Source organism: Budorcas taxicolor, chromosome 2, assembly GCF_023091745.1.
Source record: "Budorcas taxicolor isolate Tak-1 chromosome 2, Takin1.1, whole genome shotgun sequence".
NCBI lineage: Eukaryota > Metazoa > Chordata > Mammalia > Artiodactyla > Bovidae > Budorcas > Budorcas taxicolor.
Window position 1 is genome coordinate 175240451 of NC_068911.1, and position 21976 is coordinate 175262426.

The 21976-nt window shown below is 55.5% G+C and overlaps 1 protein-coding gene across 5 annotated transcripts in view; it reads left to right on the plus strand.

Annotated features, from left to right (window-relative positions):
• The first annotated feature begins 7904 nt into the window (after positions 1-7904).
• Positions 7905-21976, plus strand: part of HSPG2 (heparan sulfate proteoglycan 2) — a 111082-nt gene continuing 97010 nt past the window's right edge. For all 5 annotated transcript variants that reach the window (XM_052635765.1, XM_052635766.1, XM_052635769.1 and 2 more), the window contains exon 1: positions 7905-8042. In XM_052635765.1, the coding sequence (XP_052491725.1) occupies positions 7977-8042 (66 nt within the window). In that variant the 5' untranslated portion in view covers positions 7905-7976. The remainder of the gene's footprint in view (positions 8043-21976) is intronic.

The window sequence follows — 21976 nt, forward strand, 5'->3', positions numbered from 1 at the left end:
AGGATTCTATCCCAGCAGTCACTCAGCCCAAGTCCAGAGAAAACAAGGCTCTTAGTTAGAGAAGGCCCTCTGCTCTGTGCGGCCATGCAGAGGCCACAGAGAGTGCCCCAGGTCCAGTGTTCACGCCACGCCTCCGTAGGAACCATATAAACAGGAAGTCACATACCAGTTGCAGAACAACGCAGGAGCCTGCTGTGCTGCCCAGGATGTGTACAGAGCAGCGTGTGTCTCCGAGGCTGAGGGTGGCCCAGGGAAGTTCTTCATACCTACAGAAGTATGTCACTATCACTGAGCACCCGCACCGTACGTCAGACATGCCGCCAAGACCTAAAACATAGACTCACAGAACTCTCTTCCTTGCGAGCCTAGGTTAGTACCCATTTGACAGAGGGGGAAACTAAGGCTCAGAGAGAGAAAGTGACATGCCCAAACCCCAGCAACTGGTAAATAGCAGAGCTGGGAATCCACCCCAGGGCTCAGCCCCTCAACATAATGCCCTTTCCATCCAAAGTACAGTTTCTTTCTTAGTATTTATTGAACAGATTCCAGGAGAAAGAGGGGGAAATCATAGCCTTCAGAGTATGCAGAAATTTAGACAAAGCAAAGATGGTATTTAACCCCTGAGGTTTGGGCTGCTCCCAGCACCAATGTTCTGAACGGGGAGGCATTCACCTGAAACTCACTCTTCCCAGGAAACAGTAAAGGGAGGAATTTCCTGAAAGCCCACCTGTGGTCTCAGTTGCCTAACCCACTGGTCCCTGCCTCCTTCGGTAACAGTATAGTATAGTTGCATGATATTAGAATTCCTTTTGTTTATTTAAAACAATCCAATGTGGCCTTTTTCAAACAGATCATCTGCTAGAATGATGCTATGCTTCTAGAAAATAAATGCATTGTGTTACCACGATGAGTGTTGGAGAGACACACTCATCGTACTCCTAACCCTCATCCCACCCTTATCTTTCCTCATCTCTGAAGCTAACCCTCTAAGCCTTGGCCCACCCCACCCCTCATTCCCGAGGCCCACTTTATCCCTCCCTGTCTCTTCTGTCTGAGCATGACCACCGCTTGCTCTACAGAGGGAATAGGAGTGGGCAACACCCTCCCCACCAGTTGCATCCACGTGGTCCTTTTTTAACTTGAAATATGGGGAGAGGCAGAGCCTCTGATGTGTGTTCTGCCCGAATTGGTACCACCATTTTTGGCAAACTCTTTTAACAGCCTCCTGGGCCCCTCCCAACAAGGCAGGAATTTCTCATGAACAATTGAACAAAGCCGGGAACTCAGGGAGAAGGCACAGGACATTCCAAAAGGATTTCTCTCAAGCTCCTAAAGACAACATGTGGGAACACTGCAGACGGCACAGGGCCCAGCAAAGAAAAGCATGAAAGAGACGGAAATCTGCCCAGTGGGAAGGGCAGTGTGGGCCGGAGGAGGGAGCAAGGGGCCGGGGTCGGGAGGCCTGAGTGGGAGGCCGGCCGCTGCCACTCATGACCCTGCTCAGGCTACCCCACCTCTCTGGCCTCAGACCTGTGGTCCCTAAGCTCCTGAAGGAACTGCAAAAAGTAAACCCACAGACTTGTACGTATCTGCTTATAGCAAGGCTTTATGAGCCGTGGAGACCTGGTGTTTGTGTGTGTGTTAGTCGCTTAGTCATGTCCTACTCTTGGTGACCCTGTGAGCAGTAGCCCACCAGGCTCCTCTGTTCATGAAATTCTCCAGGCAAGAATACTGGAGTGGGTTGCCATTTCCTTCTCCAGGGGATCTTCCTGATCCAGGAGTCGAACCCGGGTCTCCTGCTTTGCAGGCAGATTCTTTACCATCTGAGCTACCAGGGAAGCCCTACAGAGACTAGAGACAGCCCAAATATCCAATGATAGGATAGGGTTAATGAATGATGGTGTGGTGATGAGACAAGATGTCAAATAATTATTAGAAATATTATGTGCAAAGTCAGTTCAGAGTCGCTGGCCCACAGATTGCTAACTATTACCATCTGCAATGAAGAGCTTGTACCAGATTGTAAAATCTATGTGCCGCTTCCAAAACGGACCAAGTATTTCAAGAAAAAAATAGTGTCAGCTGAGCTAAACAAAGTGCTTAACTGACATAGTCGATTTACACTCTGAGCAAGCTTCTTATCTTGTCTCAGACTGGTAATACACAGTTTGGGGACTGGCACCGGTCCACAGAGCCATTTTTAAGTAGCCCTGGTCTTGACTGACACATCGAACTGTGTTTAATGAAAATGTTACGTGAGAAAAGCAAGACCGGAAATCTTTAGCATATGCCGATCACAGTGGGTGAAAACGCCCATATGTGTAGTGACAAAGGAAGAAAAATGAACATTTATGGAGTTCCAACTTGCAGCCCCCGCACAGACATCTAGAGCTGAAGCAGGGGTGCTTGGGCAGGAATGTGAGGGGGTGTATGGAGGCCATAGGAATTCCAGCCTGGCTGGAGAGGTGTGGGGGCTCCAGGGACAAATTCAAATTACAGAGACCATTTATGGTCAGCTCAGGAGCCAGACTCTGGGGCAGTATCTGCAAGACGTGTTCTGAGAAACACCCGTCTTGTGAGATGTTGAAAGGTTTTTCCAAAAAACACGTGGGTTCCATTCTAAAATATGTTGAGGAATGCTGAGTTGAGCAGAGTTGGACAGGAGGCTTTCTGGAGGCCTGCTCAGAAACTTTCCTGTGTTGGGTCCCTTGGGGTGTGGCCACGGTGCAGGAAAGAGAACAGAGTTCCTAGACTTCTGGACCAGGGAACCCCCTTTCCAAAGAGCATCTCAGAGGGCCAGTGATCCATGAGGTACAGCGAGGGAACCCTCCTCTGGACCTGGGCCCCAAGGTGGAAGCTTAGCAAACAAAGCAATTGATAATGATGAAGGGTGGTGGGGAAATAAGAGGAGGGAGAAAGAGGGGGTCAAACCCAAAGTGATTTTCAGAAGAAGCCTCACACTTCTGCCTGGGCAGAGCTGAGAACAACCCAGTGGGAAGCAGAAATGGGAACAGTTCAGAATGCAGGTTCTAGAGTCAAACAGACACAAATCCTGGCTCCATCCTGTACTGACTGTGTGATACAGGCAAGCTACTCCATCCCTGGGGCCTCAGTATCCTTGTCTGCAAAGGGCAGTAAGAAAATACACTCACTTGCCTACAGCCTGGGACTGTAATTCAATGAGATTCAAGGCTGATCAGACTGTGAAGGGAGCTGACCTTTGCCCCGAGCACAACCAGAAAGGGGGGAGTTTATGCCTTGTGCCATGCTTGAACCAACTTGTTCTTTCATTCAGGTGAAACTTTTCAAGGACCAGCTCAGCCAGGCGCTGTGCTCTTCACAGGGGATACAGCTGGGAACAAGGTGGAGACCAGATAGTCATGCTCTCTGCCTTCCTTTTGTCTGTCTCTTCACTCCTCATATTAGTTGGTCTTCCAAGTGATTGCAGTTGTCAAAAATGTTAAGAAGGAGAAGCATAGGGGAGGGAGGTTGTGGGAAAGCAGAGCAATCTACTCTGGGAGGTTGGGGAGGCTTCTATGGTGACATGAGGTTTGAGCTGAACCCTAAAAGAAAGTTAAAAGAAAAAGAAAGAGAGAGCAGTAGGTTGAAAGGGGGTGGGTTTTGGGTGAGAGTCACACTTACGGAGGAGAAGGAAGGACATGTGCAAAGACCACAGTGGGGGAGGCAAGTGGCTGGAGAGCTGGCCTGGACTGCATCTTCCCACCTTGCAAAGCGTCCCTCTGTCTCCATGATCTTTCGCTGCCTGCTTAGAACCGTGTCCTCCCCCATCTTCTTCCTCTTCTACGCATCGTCTGCTTATCCCCTCTCTTCCATCCTCACTCCCTTTCACACCAATTTCCAGTTCCACATTCTCACCCAGGTACACATCCTTACCCTGCCGGCATCTGCTTTCTGACACAGGGGTTGGAACACATGTGCGTGGTAGATGTTTACTTTCATTGCTGGATGAAAGGCACCACCACTAGGCCAAATGGCGCCTGTGGTCATGCTCTCTAAAGGTACCCCCTCCGGGCAGATGTAGCACCGCAATAGGCCTCCCTTGGCTACATACACTTGTTCAGTGAACAACCCGCCCCACCGTCCACGGCAGCCCTGAATGAGTAAAGGAATACAGGAGGAGTGAGAAGCTCTGAGGCATAGAAAAGATTTGGAGTGGGAGAGGAACCCAGGGGAAGCTGAGTTCTATTGGTTTTGTAGTGACAGACGGACGAACCACGAAGTCTGTACTCCCCCATCAGATTAGAGATCCTAAATCAGACCCCTGTTTTTCAGAAGCCAAATTGTTTGGCTGCTCTCACCTCTCCAGATTCTGGTAGTCTTTCCTTATCTAAGGAACTTTCTGTGAGACTTGAGCTGTTTCCATCCCAGAGAGTGTGGCCAGGGCCCAGAGTTGTGAGTACATACGCAGTGTGATTATAGGTGCCTCCCCGGCTCAACTGGCGTCTGCAAGGCCTTGCCTTTGCTCTTCTTCAAAGCCATATGAGGAGATAGCCAGACTGTAGACAAAGCAACTTGAGAACATTTACTAAAGATACCAAGGACAGCAAAAATAAAGCAGAGCTGGCCAAATCCCTTAGTGGGAAGGAGAGGATGCAGAAAAAATAGGGGGATGACCAATCCTCCGGGAGGTGGAGTTAGCCTGGAACTTTCTCGGCAGGCCATGTTTCCTGCCCTGTAGTCAGGCCCCTTCCTGCCAGTCTAGTCAGCTTTACCATCTCTTTCCGCAGCCTTTTAGGAAGCAAGACTTATAGCTGAGATTTAGTCTTGACTGCACATCTACAAAGAGTTACTTGTTCTCCTTTTCCTTTGCTTATGAGCAAATCACCCAAGAAGCCAAGGCTTTGGGACTTAAAGGGCCCGAGGTAGGGAACAGAGACTGAGGCAGCTCACAAAATGGGATTTGTCACGGATGCTGACCCTCCACGGACCAGGCAAGGCCTTGGAAAAATCCTGCCACCGAGGCTGGCCACCTGCCAGCTCTGAAGTCATTGGAGTTTTGTAGCCTTCCTCATCAGACAGGGAGTTCCCAAGTGCAAGGCTGGACTCCCCCATCAGACTTTAGAAGTCCTTGGGGGCAGAGGTACACCCGGCCTTCAGGCTGAGAGCAACACTGGCTGCAGAGACCGCGCCTCCATCAGACTGGAGCCCCCTGAGGGCAGAGTCGTGTCTCCCTCTTCAGATTGGGAGTTCCCTCAGAAACAGCAGTAAAAGAAATGGTTACTGCTTATTTAGGGCTTACCATGTGCCACAAACTGATTTTTTTTCCTAAGTATTTAATTTTATTATTTACTTGGCTGCCCTGGACCTTAGGCATAGCCGTGGGGTCTTAACTGTGTCGTGTGGGACCATCTTTTTGCTGCAGTGTGCCGACTCTCTAGTTGTGATTCACAGGTTTAGTTGCCCTGCAGCATGGGGGATCCTTGTTCCTCAACCAGGGATGGAACCCGCATCCCCTGCATTGGAAGGCAGATTCTTAGCCACTGGACCACCAGGCAAATCCCAGGAAACAGTTCCTTTTAAAAAATAAATATATTAATTCATTTGAATCCTCATAACGGCACTGTGACTCCCGAGGTCTTAACATTATTCTTCTTGTCCAAACGATGGATTGGAGTCATGGAAAGGTTGAAAAATTTGTTCAAGACTGCACAGCAAGGCGGTACAGACAGGATTCTCCATCAGACTGAGAACAACCTGAGGACAGGGACTGTATCTTCCCTTTTCCCTTCAGCAGATTAGGGGTTCACCAAGCGCCAAGATCTGGAGAAGGAAACGGCAACCCACTCTAGTGTTCTTGCCTGGAGAATTCCATGGACAGAGGAGCCTGGCGGGCTACAGTCTATGGGGTGGCAAAGAGTTGGACATGACTGAGCGACTAACACTCACACACAAGCACCAAGATCAGGGATCCCTCCTCTGTCCACCTCTACCTTCCTATCTGGACCAGAAACACTTTATTCAGTGCTGTGTCTGGCATCTGGGTTGGGGCCAGGGGGCTGGCCAGACCACTGTGGATGTCCTGTCTGCTCCTTACAGCTCTGAGCTGGTTTCCTGGATATGCCCCACAGGGTGGAGCAGAACCTAGTCTTTTGGAGATGGGCATTTATCTAGGTTGGCAGTGAGAATGCCAATATTTTCTCAACCCCCTAGGTGCCAATCAGGATGCCAGTGTTTTTTCATCTCCTGGATGGAAGGCTGGAAGCCTGCAGGCCCCTATCACAGGGAACACGCCTTCCGGAGCCAGGCCTGGTGCCACCCAGTGAGCTGGACATTTCCTTCTGTCCACAACTCACCTCGATTCTGGCTGCAAACCCAGCCACGAGTCTCTGGAGCCTAGCAACTCTCATAGGAAACAATGGAAACTTCAGGTTTCTTCTCCTCCCTCTGTCATTGCTCAAAACGTTTTCCTCTGTGTGACACACACACACTCACACATCCCAGTTTTCTCTCCACCCATCAGCCTGGGCTGCCCTGGAAATTTTCAGGCAGAGGAGCCCACGGCCTGGGGAGGCCTGGTGTCAGGGCCGTGTGTGCTGTCTGTGGGGCTGTGTCATCAGGGACTGCCGTCAGTCCCAAGCATCTCTGATTGGGGCTTTGGCAGTGTTTGTTTGTGTCTGGGCCTGGGGCTGTGTGTCTCTGGCACCAGGGCTAGGATTTCTGTGAATCAAAGTTGATCTGTGAGTGACAGGAAAATGGTGTGTCAGGGGAACTTCAGTTTCATATAGAGTGTCCTCTATAAGGCACTGTGGTTAGTGTGTGAGAAAGCATAAAAAATGCAGGTGCTGTGCACCATCTGATGCGGAGAACTGACTCACTGGAAAAGACCCTGATGCTGGGAAAGACTGAAGGTGGGAGAAGGGGACGACAGAGGATGAGATGGTTGGATGGCATCACTGACTGGAAGGACATGAGTTTGAGTAAGCTCCAAGAGTTGGTGATGGACAGGGAGGCCTGGCGTGCTGCAGTCCATGGGGTCGCAAAAGAGTCAGACACAAGTGAGCGACTGAACTGAACTGAGCTGAGCATGTGAGAAATGTTGGTCTGTATGTGAACTGTGAGACCTTGAGGGGAACCTGAGCATGAAGACGGCATTTAGCTTCCTATACTGGGATTCACGTCTGTGCGGGTGTGAAAACATGACTGTGAACGTGAGCAACTGAGAGTGTGAGTTGTGTCCCGTGCATCACCTGTAGAGGTGTGGCTTTTCAGGGGAGAGAAGGATGTTTTGAGTGGGTGAGGACTGTTAGTACCTGAAAGTTGGGTGACGCAGGTGAGCGTGAGCAAGCGTTCACGGACAATGGCCGAGAGCGCGTTAGTGCGTGAAGTTGTGAGTGTGCAGGTGACCTCGGGAGGCCACGTTGGCTCAAGCGTGTGTGACCTGTGTAAGAAGGGCGCTGGGGTGAGCGCGTGCCGTTTTGGAAGGTGCGCGGAGTCACGTCTGCGGGGCGTGAAAGACGGCGAGAGCGGATGGATTTGGGGGTCCCAGGGTCGGTGGGGGCGTGGGAGAGAGGTGTGCACGTGGAGAGAGGGCGATCCGTGCGCAGGGCGCCGGCCCTGGTCCGATCCCTGACTCCAGGCCGGGTTTGGCGGGGAGCCGGGCTGGGCTGCAGCCCGCTTGGAATAGTGGGGGGGCCTAGGGGACCAGACAAAGGCTGGGTTTGGCTGCGCGGCGGGCAGGGGAGAGGAGCCCGGAACCCGGGGGCGGTCCGGGGCGGGGCCTCGTCCCGGGGGCGGAGCCTTGTCCCGCGGGCCCTTGCCCCGAGGGCGGAGCCTCATCCAGGGGGCGTGGCCTTTCCCCGGGGGCGGGGCGGGGCGGCCGCAGGGGCGGGGCTGCCGCGGGAGGGGTTCGGGCGGCTGGAGCGGGCCGCGCCGTCCGGAGGTCTCGGCAGGCTGGCTAGCGGGCGGCTGCGGGCGGACGCCGAGCGAGCTGTTGAGCGAGCGGAGCGGGCCGGGCCATGGGGCGGCGGGCGGCGGGCGCGCTGCTGCTGACGCTGCTGCTGCTGCACGGACTGCTGCTGGCGGTGAGTGTGCGGGGCGGAGAGGCGGGAGGCGCCCCGGGCCCGGCTCGCCGCGCCCGCCAACTTGGCGGGGGCGCCGAGGCTGCACGGCTGGGGACTCTGGCCCAGGACGGCGGCGCCCGCCGGGGACCCCGGATTGGCACAGGCCACCGTCACCGTCCTCCGTGGCGCTCTCCCGAAGGGCCACTCAGGGCACTCCACGAGGGTCCGGGGGCTGGACCGGCCCTCGTGGGAGTCCAGTGGGTCGCCCGGCCACGTTGCCGAGTCTCGGAGTCGCGGTAGGCATGGCCCGGCCTTGCCATTCCTTGCGGGGGAGGTGGGCAGGCTGAGGAACTTGGAGCAGGGTGGGAACTTGGCTGGGCGAGGACACACCTTTCTGTGCCAACTTGGAACAGGGGCAGTCAGTGGTGATGGGGACTCTATCCATCCTCACGGGAACTTTTTTTTTTTTCTTACCGCGATGTCTGTCCCCTTGGGGAGCTGGTCACCAGGCAGGCGCAAGTAAAGAACCAGTCTGGACACAACTGAGTCTTCAGCGGAACACCCACAGGCCCTGGAGTCCCACGGCTCAGGGATTGGAATCAATCTCTGCTCTTCTCTGAGCAACTGTGTGACCTCTGAGCAAGCTGTTATCCTCTCTGAGCACAGCCCACGTGCCTAAGGGGAACTCAGAATATGGGGCCTCAGGGTACAGCACTGGGTGGAGTAGGTGCAGAAATGTTTGTTGCTGGGCCAGTTTGTGGTGGACAGTCAGTGGATCTGTCTCCCGAGCTTTCTTCCCAGATCTTCAAGGTGTGGGGGAGGCCTGCTCCTACAGCCCCTTCCCCTGTTCTGAGCTTGGATGGGCCCAAGCTAAGGGAGAGAGTACATTTGTCCCAGAGCAGCTCTCAGGACCCAGTGAACCTGAGTAGGGCAGGGCGGGGTCATTGGGCAGGGAGCTGGTGGCAGGGGTGGTTGAGGACGCATCTGGGGAGCTGGGCCTGAGTGGTGAACCCACAGAGCCAACCCAGCCTCTTTCAGGTGGTCCCCGAGCCAACCCTGTCCCCTGTTCTCAGAGCCAAGAGAGGGACTTCTCTAAGCTGGCCTGTGTTTATCCACCGACTGACTCCGTGTCCCCACCTTGCTGGCTTCCTCTCACCTCTGCCCTCCTGAGTCACTCGTTAACCCCCACCCCAAACCTGACCCCTCACCTCTCTTGCCCCACCCCACCCCCAGCACTTCTCCTCCCCCATCCCCATCTGGGCATCTTCCTTAATTTTCTGTCTCAGCCTCTCACCCCCAAACATCCATCAGGGCCCATCCAGTGGCTCCCCAGTCCTGACCTGAGGTTGCACCTCCCAACACTGACCTTTACTTTTCCAAAAAAGTAGGCACCAGCCTAGCACAAGGAATGTTCCTTTTCTGACCCTTGCCCAACTCTGCCCCCTGATCAGCGGTTCTGCTGTGACAGGAGTGGGGATGGCGGGAGCTGGGGGCGGGGAGGAGCTGTTTGCTGTGAGGGGGAGGAATTTCCACAGAAATTCACGGATTGCAGCCAGTCCTCATTCACTTGTTCGCTCACCGCGTCTTCTCTAAGCATTTAAACATTGAAACATCTTTAAACATTCCATGACAGCGAGTTCAGGGTTCATTCATTCTGTAGATTGTCGCTAAGCACCTCCTGTGCACCAGTGCACCGTAAACTGGGAGTTTTTAAGGGTGAGCAAAAACAGGCGCTCTCTGTACTTCCCCAGAACCGAGACCGATGAACAGGCAGCTCTCTGATCCTGTGAGATTACAGTCTCCTCGGCAGCCACACGGAAATCTTCATGGCCCCACCCAAGGCTGGGGGTCGAAGGACTTCAAAGAGCTTGGTTTCTGGAGTCTTATGATGGACTCAAGTTTGAATCTCACCTCTGCCACTTCCTAGCTGTGTGATCTGGGACAAGTTCTTTTCTCTGAGCCTCAGTGTCCACATCTGTTAAATGGGGGCAAGAAGTCTGTTGTAAACAGCAGGTTCTTATCCCTGTGCTCTAGGCAGCCTTGGGCTTCTCCTTGTCTCCTGCCCTTTCTCTCCCAGCGCCTTTCAGCTCTTGTCTGCAAGCCCATACTGAGTGGGTGAGGGTAGGACAGGGGAGGGGGAGGTGGTCCTTAAGGAGCTCAGGACCTCACTAGGGGCAGGAGACAGAGGAAGCAGTGGTCTGTGATTAAGCGTGGGAGTAATTTCAGTTCAGAGCAGTGGGGGAGGCTTGCTGGGGGAGGGGGCCAGGCCCTGGTGACTTAGGGCCTGCCTTGGCCTGCTGACCCCCTTCCTTCCTCCTGGGGCCTTAGCCTTTCCTTTTGTGGGGCCAGCCCTGCCAAGAGACAGGATTCTTGAGGGTGATTGTGGTGTTTTCCAGCGCTCAGGAGGGAAGTCTCTGAGATACCTGTTTCCTGCCTCCGCTGGGTTGGAGCAGCCTCCCCCGCCCTCAGGGCCTGAGTTACCTCAACCCTCCCCTTGACAAAACCGGCCGCCCTGTCCTCCCCCACTTGCTCCAGATCTGCCACCAGGAGGGGCTTGTGAGTGTGCCCTGGAGATTTCCAGAGCACGTCTGTCCGCAGAGGGAGGTGGAGGCTGGTGTGGGAGGCAGAGATGGACGGCCCCCCCCACCTCACACGTCCCAGGCCGAGCTCCTGGTGTCTGGGGCATCCTGGCCCCCAGCTGGCTCAGCCCGGGCCTGTTCACAGGCTGAGGGCAGGCAAGTTGGGACCTGCGGGCCTGAGGCCGGCCCGGGAGACAGATGGAAGGAAGGTGGCAGGAGGTAACTGGGTTTAGGGTTTGCAGCGGTGGGGAGGGTGGTCTGGGGTTATTAGCAGGCCAGACGAAATCACAGATACTGTTCGCATTTGTCCGTGCCCTCTGTCATCCGCCAGGCATGAAGTTTCTCAACAGATCATCGCGTGTAGTCCCCTCAGTCAGGACCTCCCTACACTCCCCACATTGCTCACGTCAGAACCCAGCCCCTGACTTAATCTGGCCCCCACCCGCACCCCTCGCCTCTGCCTCTCGACTCTCTCCTCCTGCCCGCTTCACCCTTGCTCGCTCCCTCTAATCGTACCAGTCTCTGTGTCTGGACTGTTGCAGACACACTCCCACCTCAGGGCCTTTGCACCTGGCGTTCCTTCTGCCTAGAGTGCTTGTCCTGCAGATATCTGTGTGGCCCGGTGCCTTGCATCCTTCCAGTCCCTGACTACCCTGCCCTCTTCCTCGGCTCTGTTTCTCCTTGTCACTATCCGATGTGTATCTATTTACCCGTTTACCTTCCCCACTCCCCCTGGGTTAATCTTCAAAGGAGCGGAGCCTTCTGTGCTTTTGTTCACTGCTGCTGTATCCTTGACACCTGGCCAGTAGTAAATACGCAGTAAATACATCTGTTGAATGAATTAAGCTGGAGCTACCAGTACAGCCCCCATTTTCTAAGCAGAGAAGATTGAGGCAGAGAGAGAGATTGTGTAACTTGCTCCTCCACGGACACACACTCTACTCGTGGCCCCACGAGCCAGGCTTTGAAACCATATGCCCTGCCTGCGTCCTTGCTCGCTTGGAGCAGGCAGGCAGGCAGTAGGTGTTGATAAAACTGTCATCACTGATGTTGATAAAAGGACTCAGGTCCTAGGTGGTGCAGGGGCTTCCTCGGGCAAGGAAGAACGGGGTCTGGCTTGGGGACAGAAGCACTCGGGATGGATGTGCTGGAGTGTCCCCGGGGCCTCCTGGGGACACCTGTCCTGGCGGGAGGGAGAAAGACTTCACTCTAGGACAGTCATTTGTGGGCTTACATGTGTGTTCGTAGGTTTCTTAATTAATTTCCCCACCAGTAGTCCCTGAGACCCTATAGTTGAATTAAGCCCGTGGCCTTAAGGCCTTGAGTGGACCAGGCTGGGCCCTTCCCTGTGTGGAAAGTGAGGGGGAGAATGGCTCAGCGCCCTGCGTGGAGCTCTCACTGGGTTCCGCTGGCTGTTCCCTGGGGGGCTGAAGGTGTTGGGTGAGCCCGCAGAGGCCTCAGGGCTGCCTGGCCTTGGGAGGGGAGGGAGGGTGAGGGGCCGCCCAAGATGTGGAAAGATCTGGAGCGATGATTCAGAAGCCACTTGGAGGCCAGGCATGTGGGTTCTGGACCCTCAGACCACTGGGGGCATGTGGGAAGAACTGACTCCCAGCGCTGGCCGGTTGCCCCCCACCCCAGCCCACTCGCAGCCGTGAGGGCTCAGGCTGGAGGCGGAGGGGGCGAACGTGTCCCCATCCCCTAGCAGCCTCCCAGGGATCTGCGAAGGCCACCGCTCTTGCTTTCGGAACCCACTACTTTTGCTCCCGGGGCCCGCCCTGGCCTTCCCCTCATCTCTCTCCCGCCAGGAAGCAGGAGGTTGGGCTGAGGGTCCCGGCCCTGCTGGAATGTTGCCTTAAGCCCGGTCTTGGCCCTTGTGGCCCCCTCCTGCTCCTAGGGCCTGGCTGGGGCTTGCTGGCCGCCCCAGCGCCCAGAGCTGGCTGACTGAAACCCAGAAGAATGTGTGGAACTCACTTCGCGGGGAGCCGCCAGCTTTGCTGCCCAGCCTGGTGGCGTCAGGTCCATGTCAATAGCGGCCTTGAGCAGGGAGTGGCGAGTGGCTGCTAGGGGTGGCTGGGCCAGGGGCACCGTCATGAAAGTCCTGGGAACACGGCAGCTCTTTGAGGCCAGGCCGTGTGGGGCCTTCGAGTCGCAGCTGCCCCTAGAACCCACCTCCCCTCCTTTCCCTGATGCTCACCTGTGCCAGAGCTGCAGGGATCCCCAGATCACCCCGGGTTGAGGGGACCTGTGACATCGTGAGAAGTCTTGAGGACCAGCTCCTGGCCACCTGCTGGAGCCCTGTCCCTGAGCCCCGGGGGAGGGCGCCCCGTTTCTCTGTTGCACTGGATTTTCGGGGATATCTGGCACACAGAATCTGGCAGTCTATGTTGATGAATGAATGGACACTGATGTATGCAATTCAGTATTCTGTAACCTGACATCCCTAAGTGTTAGACTCAAAATTCATTGCACAAATATCTATTGAGCATCTTCTAAGTATCTGACCCTGTACCTGCCGAGGCTGCAGCAAAGAACAAGAGTCTGGTTCTCTCCCCTTGAGTAACTTGCATTGTAGTAAGAGCAGTGAGACAGAGAATAACTATATATGGCAGGTGGAGATGTGTTTGGAAGAGAGAATACAGTAGGGAAGAGGACAGAGAGTGATCTGCAGATGAGGCTGTGATTCCGAAGGTATCTAGAGGAAGGTGGGGGAGTGGTGATCACGGAGGCCCGGAGGTGTGCTGGGTGTATCCGCACGAAACACTGAGGAACTTCCCAGGTGGTGCCTGCCAGTTCAGGAGATAAAAGAAACACAGGTTCGATCCCTGGGTCAGGAAGATTCCTTGGAGGCAGGCATGGCAACCCACTCTAGTATTCTTGCCTGGAGAATCCCGTGGACAGAGGAGCCTGGAGGGCTACAGTCCATAGGGTTGCAAAGAGTCGGCCACGACTGAAGCGACTTTGCACGCACGCACATTGCGGAAGCAGCATGAGTGAGGGTTGGTAGGCAGGTTGGCCACCGGAAGGGCTCCAGGTTTGCTTCGGGGTGAGATGAGGCATCCCTCTGGTTGCTATGTGAAGGCAGTGTGGGGCGTCAAGGTCAAAAGCAGGGAGGCCGCGCGACCCAGCCCTTCAGTGATGCCTTTCGGTGATGGGAGCTTGTACCAGGGAGGTGGTTGAATCCTGAGTGTATTTTGAAAATAGGATTGACAGGATTTGCTGATGGACTGGGCTTGGGCGGGGAGGGGACAGAAAGAGAGGCCTTGGATGTCTCCGTAAGCTTTGGCTCGAGCATTGGAAAGATGGGGCTGCCATTAACCGAGATGGGAGGACTCCCTCAGGAGCAGGCTTGGGAGGAGGACGGAGACCGGCAGGAGATGGAGGGGACCATGGGGGTGGGGACAGTGTTGGACTCGCAGCTAGGGCATCTCCCTGCCCCGCTCCCAGTTGGAAACTTTGCATTGGCCTGTAGGGGCAGGGGTGGGGTTCTTGCTGAACGAAGCTACAGACACTGATCCTTGGGAACCCTCCAGCCTAAGTTCACAGCTTGTATATTTATGTGTTTAGTTAGAATTCACGGTCTTCCCCACCTGGAATGGAAGCGCCATGAGGGCAGGCACTCAGTTTTGCTCACTGCAGTTTGCCTGGTGTTAGGCTGCTGGACAATAGTAGGTGAACACTTATGAAGAAGCCAGCAGGCCAAGAAGACCCAAGCTCCTTGCTAGGCTTGGGAAGGGGCTGCTCCTGGTCCCTGGACGCAGGAAGGCTCTTCTTCCTAGCTGCCGCACTCAGCTGAGACTTGAAACATGTAGGACAAGCCAGAGTGCCCACCTGGCCATCCTCCCTTGTCTGTGCCCTTGCTGGACTCAGAGCCCCTTTCTCTGGGCAACGTGGTCAAGGGAAATGTGTGGGCTCAGGGCGTCCTGCCTTCGAGTCTTGGCTCTCCCCTACCTGGCTGTGTGACCTTGGGCAGTTTCCTTCATCTTTCTGAGCCTCAGAAATAGGGATCACGATGTCTGTTTCCCAGGTGCATGTGAGACCAAGCAGATGCCTACCTGGAACGTGCGAGAGTTTGACAGTTGGTGGCTGTTTTATTAGCCCAGTTCCTGCTGAGGGCACAGCCGGAGTGCTTTTTGACTCAGAGTTCCCAGTGCCCAGCCTGATACATCTCCTGATCACAGCTACTGCCATCTCCTGACCCAGGGCCTGCTCTGGGCTTGTTGAATGAATGACCGGGCTAAGGAATCATCCCTGCTCCCTCTGCCTGTCCTTCCCAGTCTGTGAGCCCCAGATGTAGCTGCATCTGATCGGTCACCGGCCCCCCCTTCCCCCACTGAGGCTGCAGCTGCAGGACAGAGTTCACCCTGATTGCTCCTTCCTGGAGGGGAGAAGGAGGGGGGCACGCCCCAGGGTGTGGCCTGGGAAAGGCTGGAGCCTGTGGACGCCTTGTCCCCTTCACAGATGTGTGCAGTTGGTGGGCTCTGAGTGTCAGGAGGTGTGGCCAAGTGGCTCCCATGGGTGCAGAAAGGATGTTCCTGCATCTTAACGGGAATGGTGGAGGGGGGGCTCCCTGGGACTCCATCTCCCATCCCCACCCCCACCCCTGCCCAGACCCACCGGAGAGGGCAGGACCTTGCCCAGGGAGCACTGGGGAATCCTGTGGCAGTTCTGTTGTGGGGGTGGTTGGGGTTGCACAACTTTAAATCTGGCTCCCCTGGCCTCTGGGAAACAGCAGGACTAAAGGGAAGCTCTCCCCACCTCCCTGAGCCTTTAGCCTTGGGCTGCTGGGTAGAGCCCTGACCCTTCTACACTGGAGGGGGTCGGGGTGGGGGGCACGTCCAGGTGTTTCATTTTTTACCATTGGCATCTTTTCCCCATCCCAGGCTGTGGGGGTGGGGAGACAGGCTAGGGCTGGGCAGGGGGCAGGGAGGGGAGGACTTGAGAGGTGGCCTAAGATGACCCCACAGATGCTCTCCTGGGGTGGGGCTGGGAATTCCCAGCTGCCTCTGGCCCCTTCCCAGCCCACCTCCGAGTGCCTGCCCCCACCTCTCTGTCCCCCTGCCTCCCCAAACTCACCCCCAAAGAGCCAGCCTTGCCTCCCCGCCCCCGCTCCACCACCCCAGGTCTTGGCCTCCCTTTCTCACCCCAGCTGACTCATCCATCTCCTTGTTTGGCATTTCCAGTGTTCAAATAGTTGGGAACTGGGATCATATCTCTTCTTGGATCCCTCACTGGGCTGGATGCTCTGAAATTCTGGCCCCATAAATCGCAGCCCCAGTGGCCTTTGTCACTTAACAGCTCTTCTTCCTCTGCTGCCGTTTGCCATCCTGTGACCCTTCGGCCAGAGGGAGAGACCGATGATTTCCTGAGGACAGACCAGTCTCTGTGCCCTGGGACTTCCAGGGTGCCCTCCACAGGGACCTCAGTCACCCAGGTCATCAGCCAGCACACCTTCTAATTAAAGTCGCCACCCTCTCTTAGCCAAGCCTGGGCCATCTCGGACATTATCCTATATAATCCCATCCTCACAGCAGTTTTTAATCTTTTTCTAAAGTTTATTTGGCTGCGCTGTGTCTTAGCTGCAGCGTGCAGAATCTAGTTCCCCAACCAGGGATCAAGCCCCGGCCCCCTGCGTTGGGAGCGTGGAGTCTCACCCGCTGGACTGCCAGCGTAGTCCTCTCGCAGCAGTCTCTTTGATGTTAGCATTATTATCTCCATTTTGCAGAAGGGAAATTTGAGGCACCGAGAAGGGGCATGGCTGGCACAAGTCATTCGTTCAGTACATGGCCCAGCTGGGAACACAGCCCATGTTGTGTGACTCCAGACTTGTTGCCCCTTCCCGAGTGGGTCTGGCTTGTTCTGGGGAGAGAGAGGACGATCTGGGAGGGCTGGCATAGTCATGGCAGGCTGCCTGGAGGAGGTGGACCGGACTGGCCTTGGCAGAGGGTACAGCAAGCAGCGTACCTACCATGTGGGCTTAACCAACTCCTTCCCATTCTCAGACTTGGGTGCCTTTTGCCCCTGGGCCTCCAGCTCGGTTTAGTGACGACATTCCACAAGGAGGTGGGTTTGACTTTCCTGGGGACTGAGACCTTTTGGAACCTGGATCCTTCTCGATTGGGTCCCAAGCTCCTTTTGAGGTCTGTAGGTTTCCCTCTGTTTGGAGTTCGGTGGGTTTTTGCTGCTCTGAGCCAACCCTATGCCCACGTCTCTAGGGACGCAGCTGGGAGCAGAATCTATAGACAAGTCCCAAACTGTGTCGTCTGACCGTCTTTGCGCAGCAGAGGAATCAAGGATTCATCCACGCATTCACTGACTCACCCATTCATTGCCTGAAGCCCGAACGTGCACCAGACATTGTGCTAGCGTTCCGTCTGCATTATCAGCTTTCCTGCGCAGCTAGGATTATGCCTCCATTTCCCAGATGGGAAAAAGCTCAGAGGAGAGCAGTGACTTGCCCAAGGTCACACAGCCCGGCGCAGAGGAAGGTGGGCATGGAGGCCAGCTCTGCCGGTCCTCCTGGAAGAGGTTAGCATCGTGGCCCCTCCTCTCCAGCAGTTCCGGGTCCTGTTGGAGAGGTAGGGCTCACGAGTCATAATTACCCAGCACAACTCCAGTCTAGACAATAGCGGACTGTCAGGGAATAAATCAATTCGGCATGAGTTCTCTGGAAAGACTTTCTGGAGGAAGTGGGGCTTTAAGAGCAAGGAGGATTTGGCCCGTGGAGGAGGAAAGCATTCGGGGCAGGGGGCCAGAAGTTGTCCCCATCGTCCCTGGGTTCGCATTGTTGTCCAGGGCGTGAGCAGGAAGGCCCTGGCCTGCTGCTGGAATCATTAACGCTGGGGAAGAATGCGAGGAAGTCACCACGATAGCTGAGGTGACATGCCTTCCGGTCCACTGCCTGTGACCGCTCAGATCAGGAGGCAAGAGGTCAAGGCCTGGTCTTCTACTTGGTTGCCAGCCAACTACTGACCCTCTTCCCTGGATCTCACTCTTCCTACCTATAAAATGGGCTCCTTTCTTGCTTTTGGGCCACTTGCCAACTCAGAGGAAGGGGAAGTTGAGTTCTTGGAGAAAACGGTTAGCTTGTCCTCAAGACTTGGTGGTATAGCCTGGCATCTTACCAATCTCTGTCTCCCTTCACTGACTGCCTGCCCACACGTGCCGGGCCCTGGCCTAGGAGATGGAGAAGGCTCCCTGCTCCCTTAGACTTTCCTGATGCCTCTCCTGTCCTCCCTTGTGGACCTGGGGTCCCTCCTGCAGTGCTCAGCCCACATCAGTTCAGCTGTGGCTGAGCTAAGATCTAGGGACCCTGTCAATGTCTGTTTAGCCAGTGAGCACTCCACTAGGAGTCATAGGATTCCTATACTCCTGGCCCTGTCAGTGTCATCCAGGGTGAGTCTTGTAACTTCTCTGAGCCTGATTTCCCCAGATGCAACATGGGGCTTTTCATTCATTCATTCACTCATTCAGCAAACATTTATGGAGTGCTAGCTCTATGCCCAGCCTTGTGTTAGGTATGAACAGTAAGCATGGTTGGAAGGAGCTTCTAGTTTGATTAGGGAGATTAGTCAATAAAGGGAGGGTCAGCCAGTAAAGGGGGCTGCTTTCAAGGCAGAGTCTTCTAAGAGCTCAGGAGCAGCTGTTTAGGGCCACACGACCTCTAGGAGACGTCGGGGGTCTTTGTGACTTTGTCTCTTTCCCCACTTGTTATTCTAGTTATTGTCTGTTTTCCTCCAGGTAGTTTGTGGAAAGAAGGGTCTTGGGGAGACAGTCCCCACCCTCCATCCCCCACCTCCGGGCTAGGGCAGGGGAGGAGATGCAGAGGAGAGCAAGCCGCTTTTGCTATGAGTCTCAGCTGAGCTTATGGATGTGGGGAACAGCCAGGCTTATTTATACTGAGCCTGGTTATATTGTTTCATTTATTTTTGTCTATTTATCTGGCTGTGCCAGGTCTTGGTTGCAGCACACAGGATCTCTTACTTGCAGCATGTGGGATCTAGTTTTCTGACCAGGGATCGAACCCAGGCCCCCTGCACCAGGAGCATGGTGTCTTAGCCACTGGACCACCAGGGAAGTGCCTGGTTATTTTGCTTCAGGAGAGATGGAAGCTGCCACTGGGGTTCAGCGTTGGGGTCCTGCGGGGTTGCGTGAGAGGAGTAGGGCTGAACCTCCTGCTTTCCGCTTCCCGTCCTGTTTTCTCGACCCCGACTCTTCTGGGGAACAGAAAGGAGGCAGAGATCAGCTCAAGCCTGGATTTGATTTGAAGCAGTGAGAGGAAAAGGGCTTCCCTGGTGGCTCAGCCGGTAAAGAATCCGCCTGCAATGCAGGAGGCCTGGGTTCAATCCCCGAGTCGGGAAGATCCCCTGGAGGAGGGCATGGCAACCCACTGCGGTATTCCTGCTTGGAGAATCCCCATGCACAGAGGAGCCCGGGGGCTACACAGTCCATGGGGTCGCAAGAGTCGGACACGACTAGGTGACTAAGCACCAGCACACAGTGGGAGGAAAGGGTTAAGTCGGCCTGGTTTCTCACCTCCTGGGTGGGAGGAGTTGGGGAGGGGACAAGGACTGGGATGGCTGGGGCAGGAATGTGTGATAAGATCAAAGCTTCCAGCCTGCCAGGGCCTCACCTAGGTTTCACCTGAGTAGTTGAAGGGAATTCTCTGAGTGACCTCCTGGGGGAGGGGGAGTGCAGGTCCCACCCCCCACCCTGCAATACTGCAGGAGCCCCGCCACCACCACCCCCACAGGCTTTGGGTGCTGGAAGCCCCAGGGGCCACCTTTACTTGGCACCTCCAGATATGGGGGACACCCTGCCTACCTCCCCCACCTGCTCTCTCACCCCTGGGGTTTCTGAGCAGGACTCAGAGTCTCCTTTACGTGGCCTGTTGTGTTGTGTGCTTAGTTGCTCCGTCGTGTCTGACTCTTTGCAACCCCATGGACTGTAGCCCGCCAGGCTCCTCTGTCCATGGGGATTCTCAAGTCAACTCAATACTACGGTGGGTTGCCGTATCCTCCTCCAGGGGAATCTTCCCAACCCAGGGATCAAACCCAGATCTCCTGCATTGCAGGCGGATTCTTTACCATCTGAGCCACCAAGGAAGCCCATGAATACTGCAATGGGTAGCCTATCCCTTCTCTCTTCCCAACCCAGGAATAGGACTGGGAAGCCCTGTGTGGCCCCTGTCAGTTAATTCTGCAGGTGAGGAACTTCCCTGGCGGTCCAGTGGTTAAGACGCCTAGCTTCCACTGCATGGGGCATGAGTTTGGTCTGGGAACTAAGATCCCACATGCTGTGCTAAGAGCACCCCCCACCCCACCCCTGCCCCCTACCCCCCAAAAAATAATTCTGCAGGTTATGGTTTGAGACACTGTCGTGAGCAGGAAGCACAGCCCTGAGTCCTGTCCTGGTTCCTTACTTGTTGCTCTGTGACCCTGGGCTGGTGACTTAACCTCTCTAGCCTTCAGCTATCAGCTGGGAATGGTAAAAACCCTCTTTGCCAGGTTTTAGTAAAGATTAGACGTCGTATAAATCATCTCCAGCCAGAACAGGCAGTTGGTGTATGACAGGAACTATTATTTTGTGAATTTTCTTTTTCTGCCTTCATGACGGCCCCTGGTACTTCGTCCTGGGTAAACTTTGGGGCTTGGTTTTGTTCAGCCTCTCCCTGCCCTTTGAAGGGGCTCCCAGCCCCAGGTCCATTGTCTCGTCCAATGCTTTCCACTGATGGATCTTCGTGATTTGGAGTAAGGAGCAGGACAAGAGGGACTTGGAATGAAGAGGCCCCAGATGCTCCTAAGTGCCCCCCAGGCACCTGCTGGGCCCCCTGCCATCAGATTAGGTCTTTCTTATCCCAGTCACCCCTGCCCTGTACCAGGAGCCTCAGTACCCTGGTACCGTGGCTGGGAAAGCGGCCCCAGAATTCCTCAGGTGGGAAGGGGCCTGGAGCTTCTGGCCGTGGCGGGGTGCGATGCTCTGCCCTGGTTAATGATTACTCTGTGTGTAAAGAGTGTTGGGGAGTTGGGGGAGTCGGGGGAGGCCCGCCCTCCCAGCTCCTTAACTGCTGGTTGCACCTGAGGTATGTCAGCCCTTGGGAGTCCCCTGCATGAAGGTGGCAGCCTTGCTCTGAGGCATCTGGGGTGAAGGGAGCAGGCAGCAGGGACTCGGAATCGCAGCTTGACAGGCAGCCTCTGCCCCTGGAGTTCTAGGGACAGACTTAGGGCTCACACAGCCTGGGTGGAACGTGAGCCAGTGTATGACCGGCCCCTGGGGTTTGGCATCAGCCGGTGAGCAGGCCCCGTCCAGCATCAAAAACCCCCTTCGCTCTTCTTCACCCAGGTGCCGACCCTGCAGAGGTGTCCCAGCTAGAAGGTGGCAGATGGTTAGGGCTCTGGGGCAGCTGGGCTTGAGTTCCAGTCCCTCCTCTGCCGCCTTTGGGCTCTGTGACCAGGGGCTTGTCTCTGCACCTTCCTGAGCACCCATTTCCTCATCTGAAACGAGAGAAGACGGAATCCCTACTTTGCAGGTGTCAGCGGGCCAAGGTGTGGGAAGTATTGGGCTCATAATGAATACCTGGGGAAGAATGATCGCAATCCTTCTGACTATAGTTTTTATTATTAGGAAAAAGTGAAAGTTGAATCCCAGTCTTGGGTAACCAGGGCAACATTTGGCGGCTTTGGGCCAGGGAAAGGAATGGGGAGCTCCCGGGAACACACATGAGAGGGTATCCAAGGAACATCCATGAGCGGGCTGGAAGGATGCGGAGAAGGGGGCGTCTGTCCAGGCCCACCTCGGCCCTCCCAGCCCTCCTTCCTCCCTGGGCTGGGTCCTGAGGCTGGCGCCGGCCCAGAGTGGGGGAGGAGGGAGAATTGTTTATTTTGATAACATTAGGGCATTTTCCCCCACTGGCAGCTGCTATTTTGAGCTGTCGAGAGCAGGGACTATGGTTAAATTAGGTAATGTTGCTCCAGAAGGAATGTGTGAAGCAGTCAGGCCGCGGCTGCAGGGAGAACGCAGTTGGTTCACTCCATATAAAATGAAACTGCAGCTTGGAAAAGAGCAGTGCGGGGCCGCTTTATAAGGCGATGGAGGGGGAGGCTGCTGGAAGCTGCCGCCAGGGCAGTAGAGGCGATGGCCCAAGGCCTCTCTGGGGGGAGCCTGGGCTTATGTCCAGAGGCCTGGCTGGCCCAGCAGGGGCCGGCCATGGGGCGGAGGGCCAGGGCGGGTGTGTCCTCACCCCAGGTCTCTCTCTCGCTGCCCCCGGGGGGGGGGGGGTAGGGGGGCTTGGGGTGGTGTGATGCATGGGAAGGATGGATCTTGAATCCTACTTCTGCCTGGAGCCCAGGTCTCCTGTGGTTGGCCATGTCTCAACCTCAC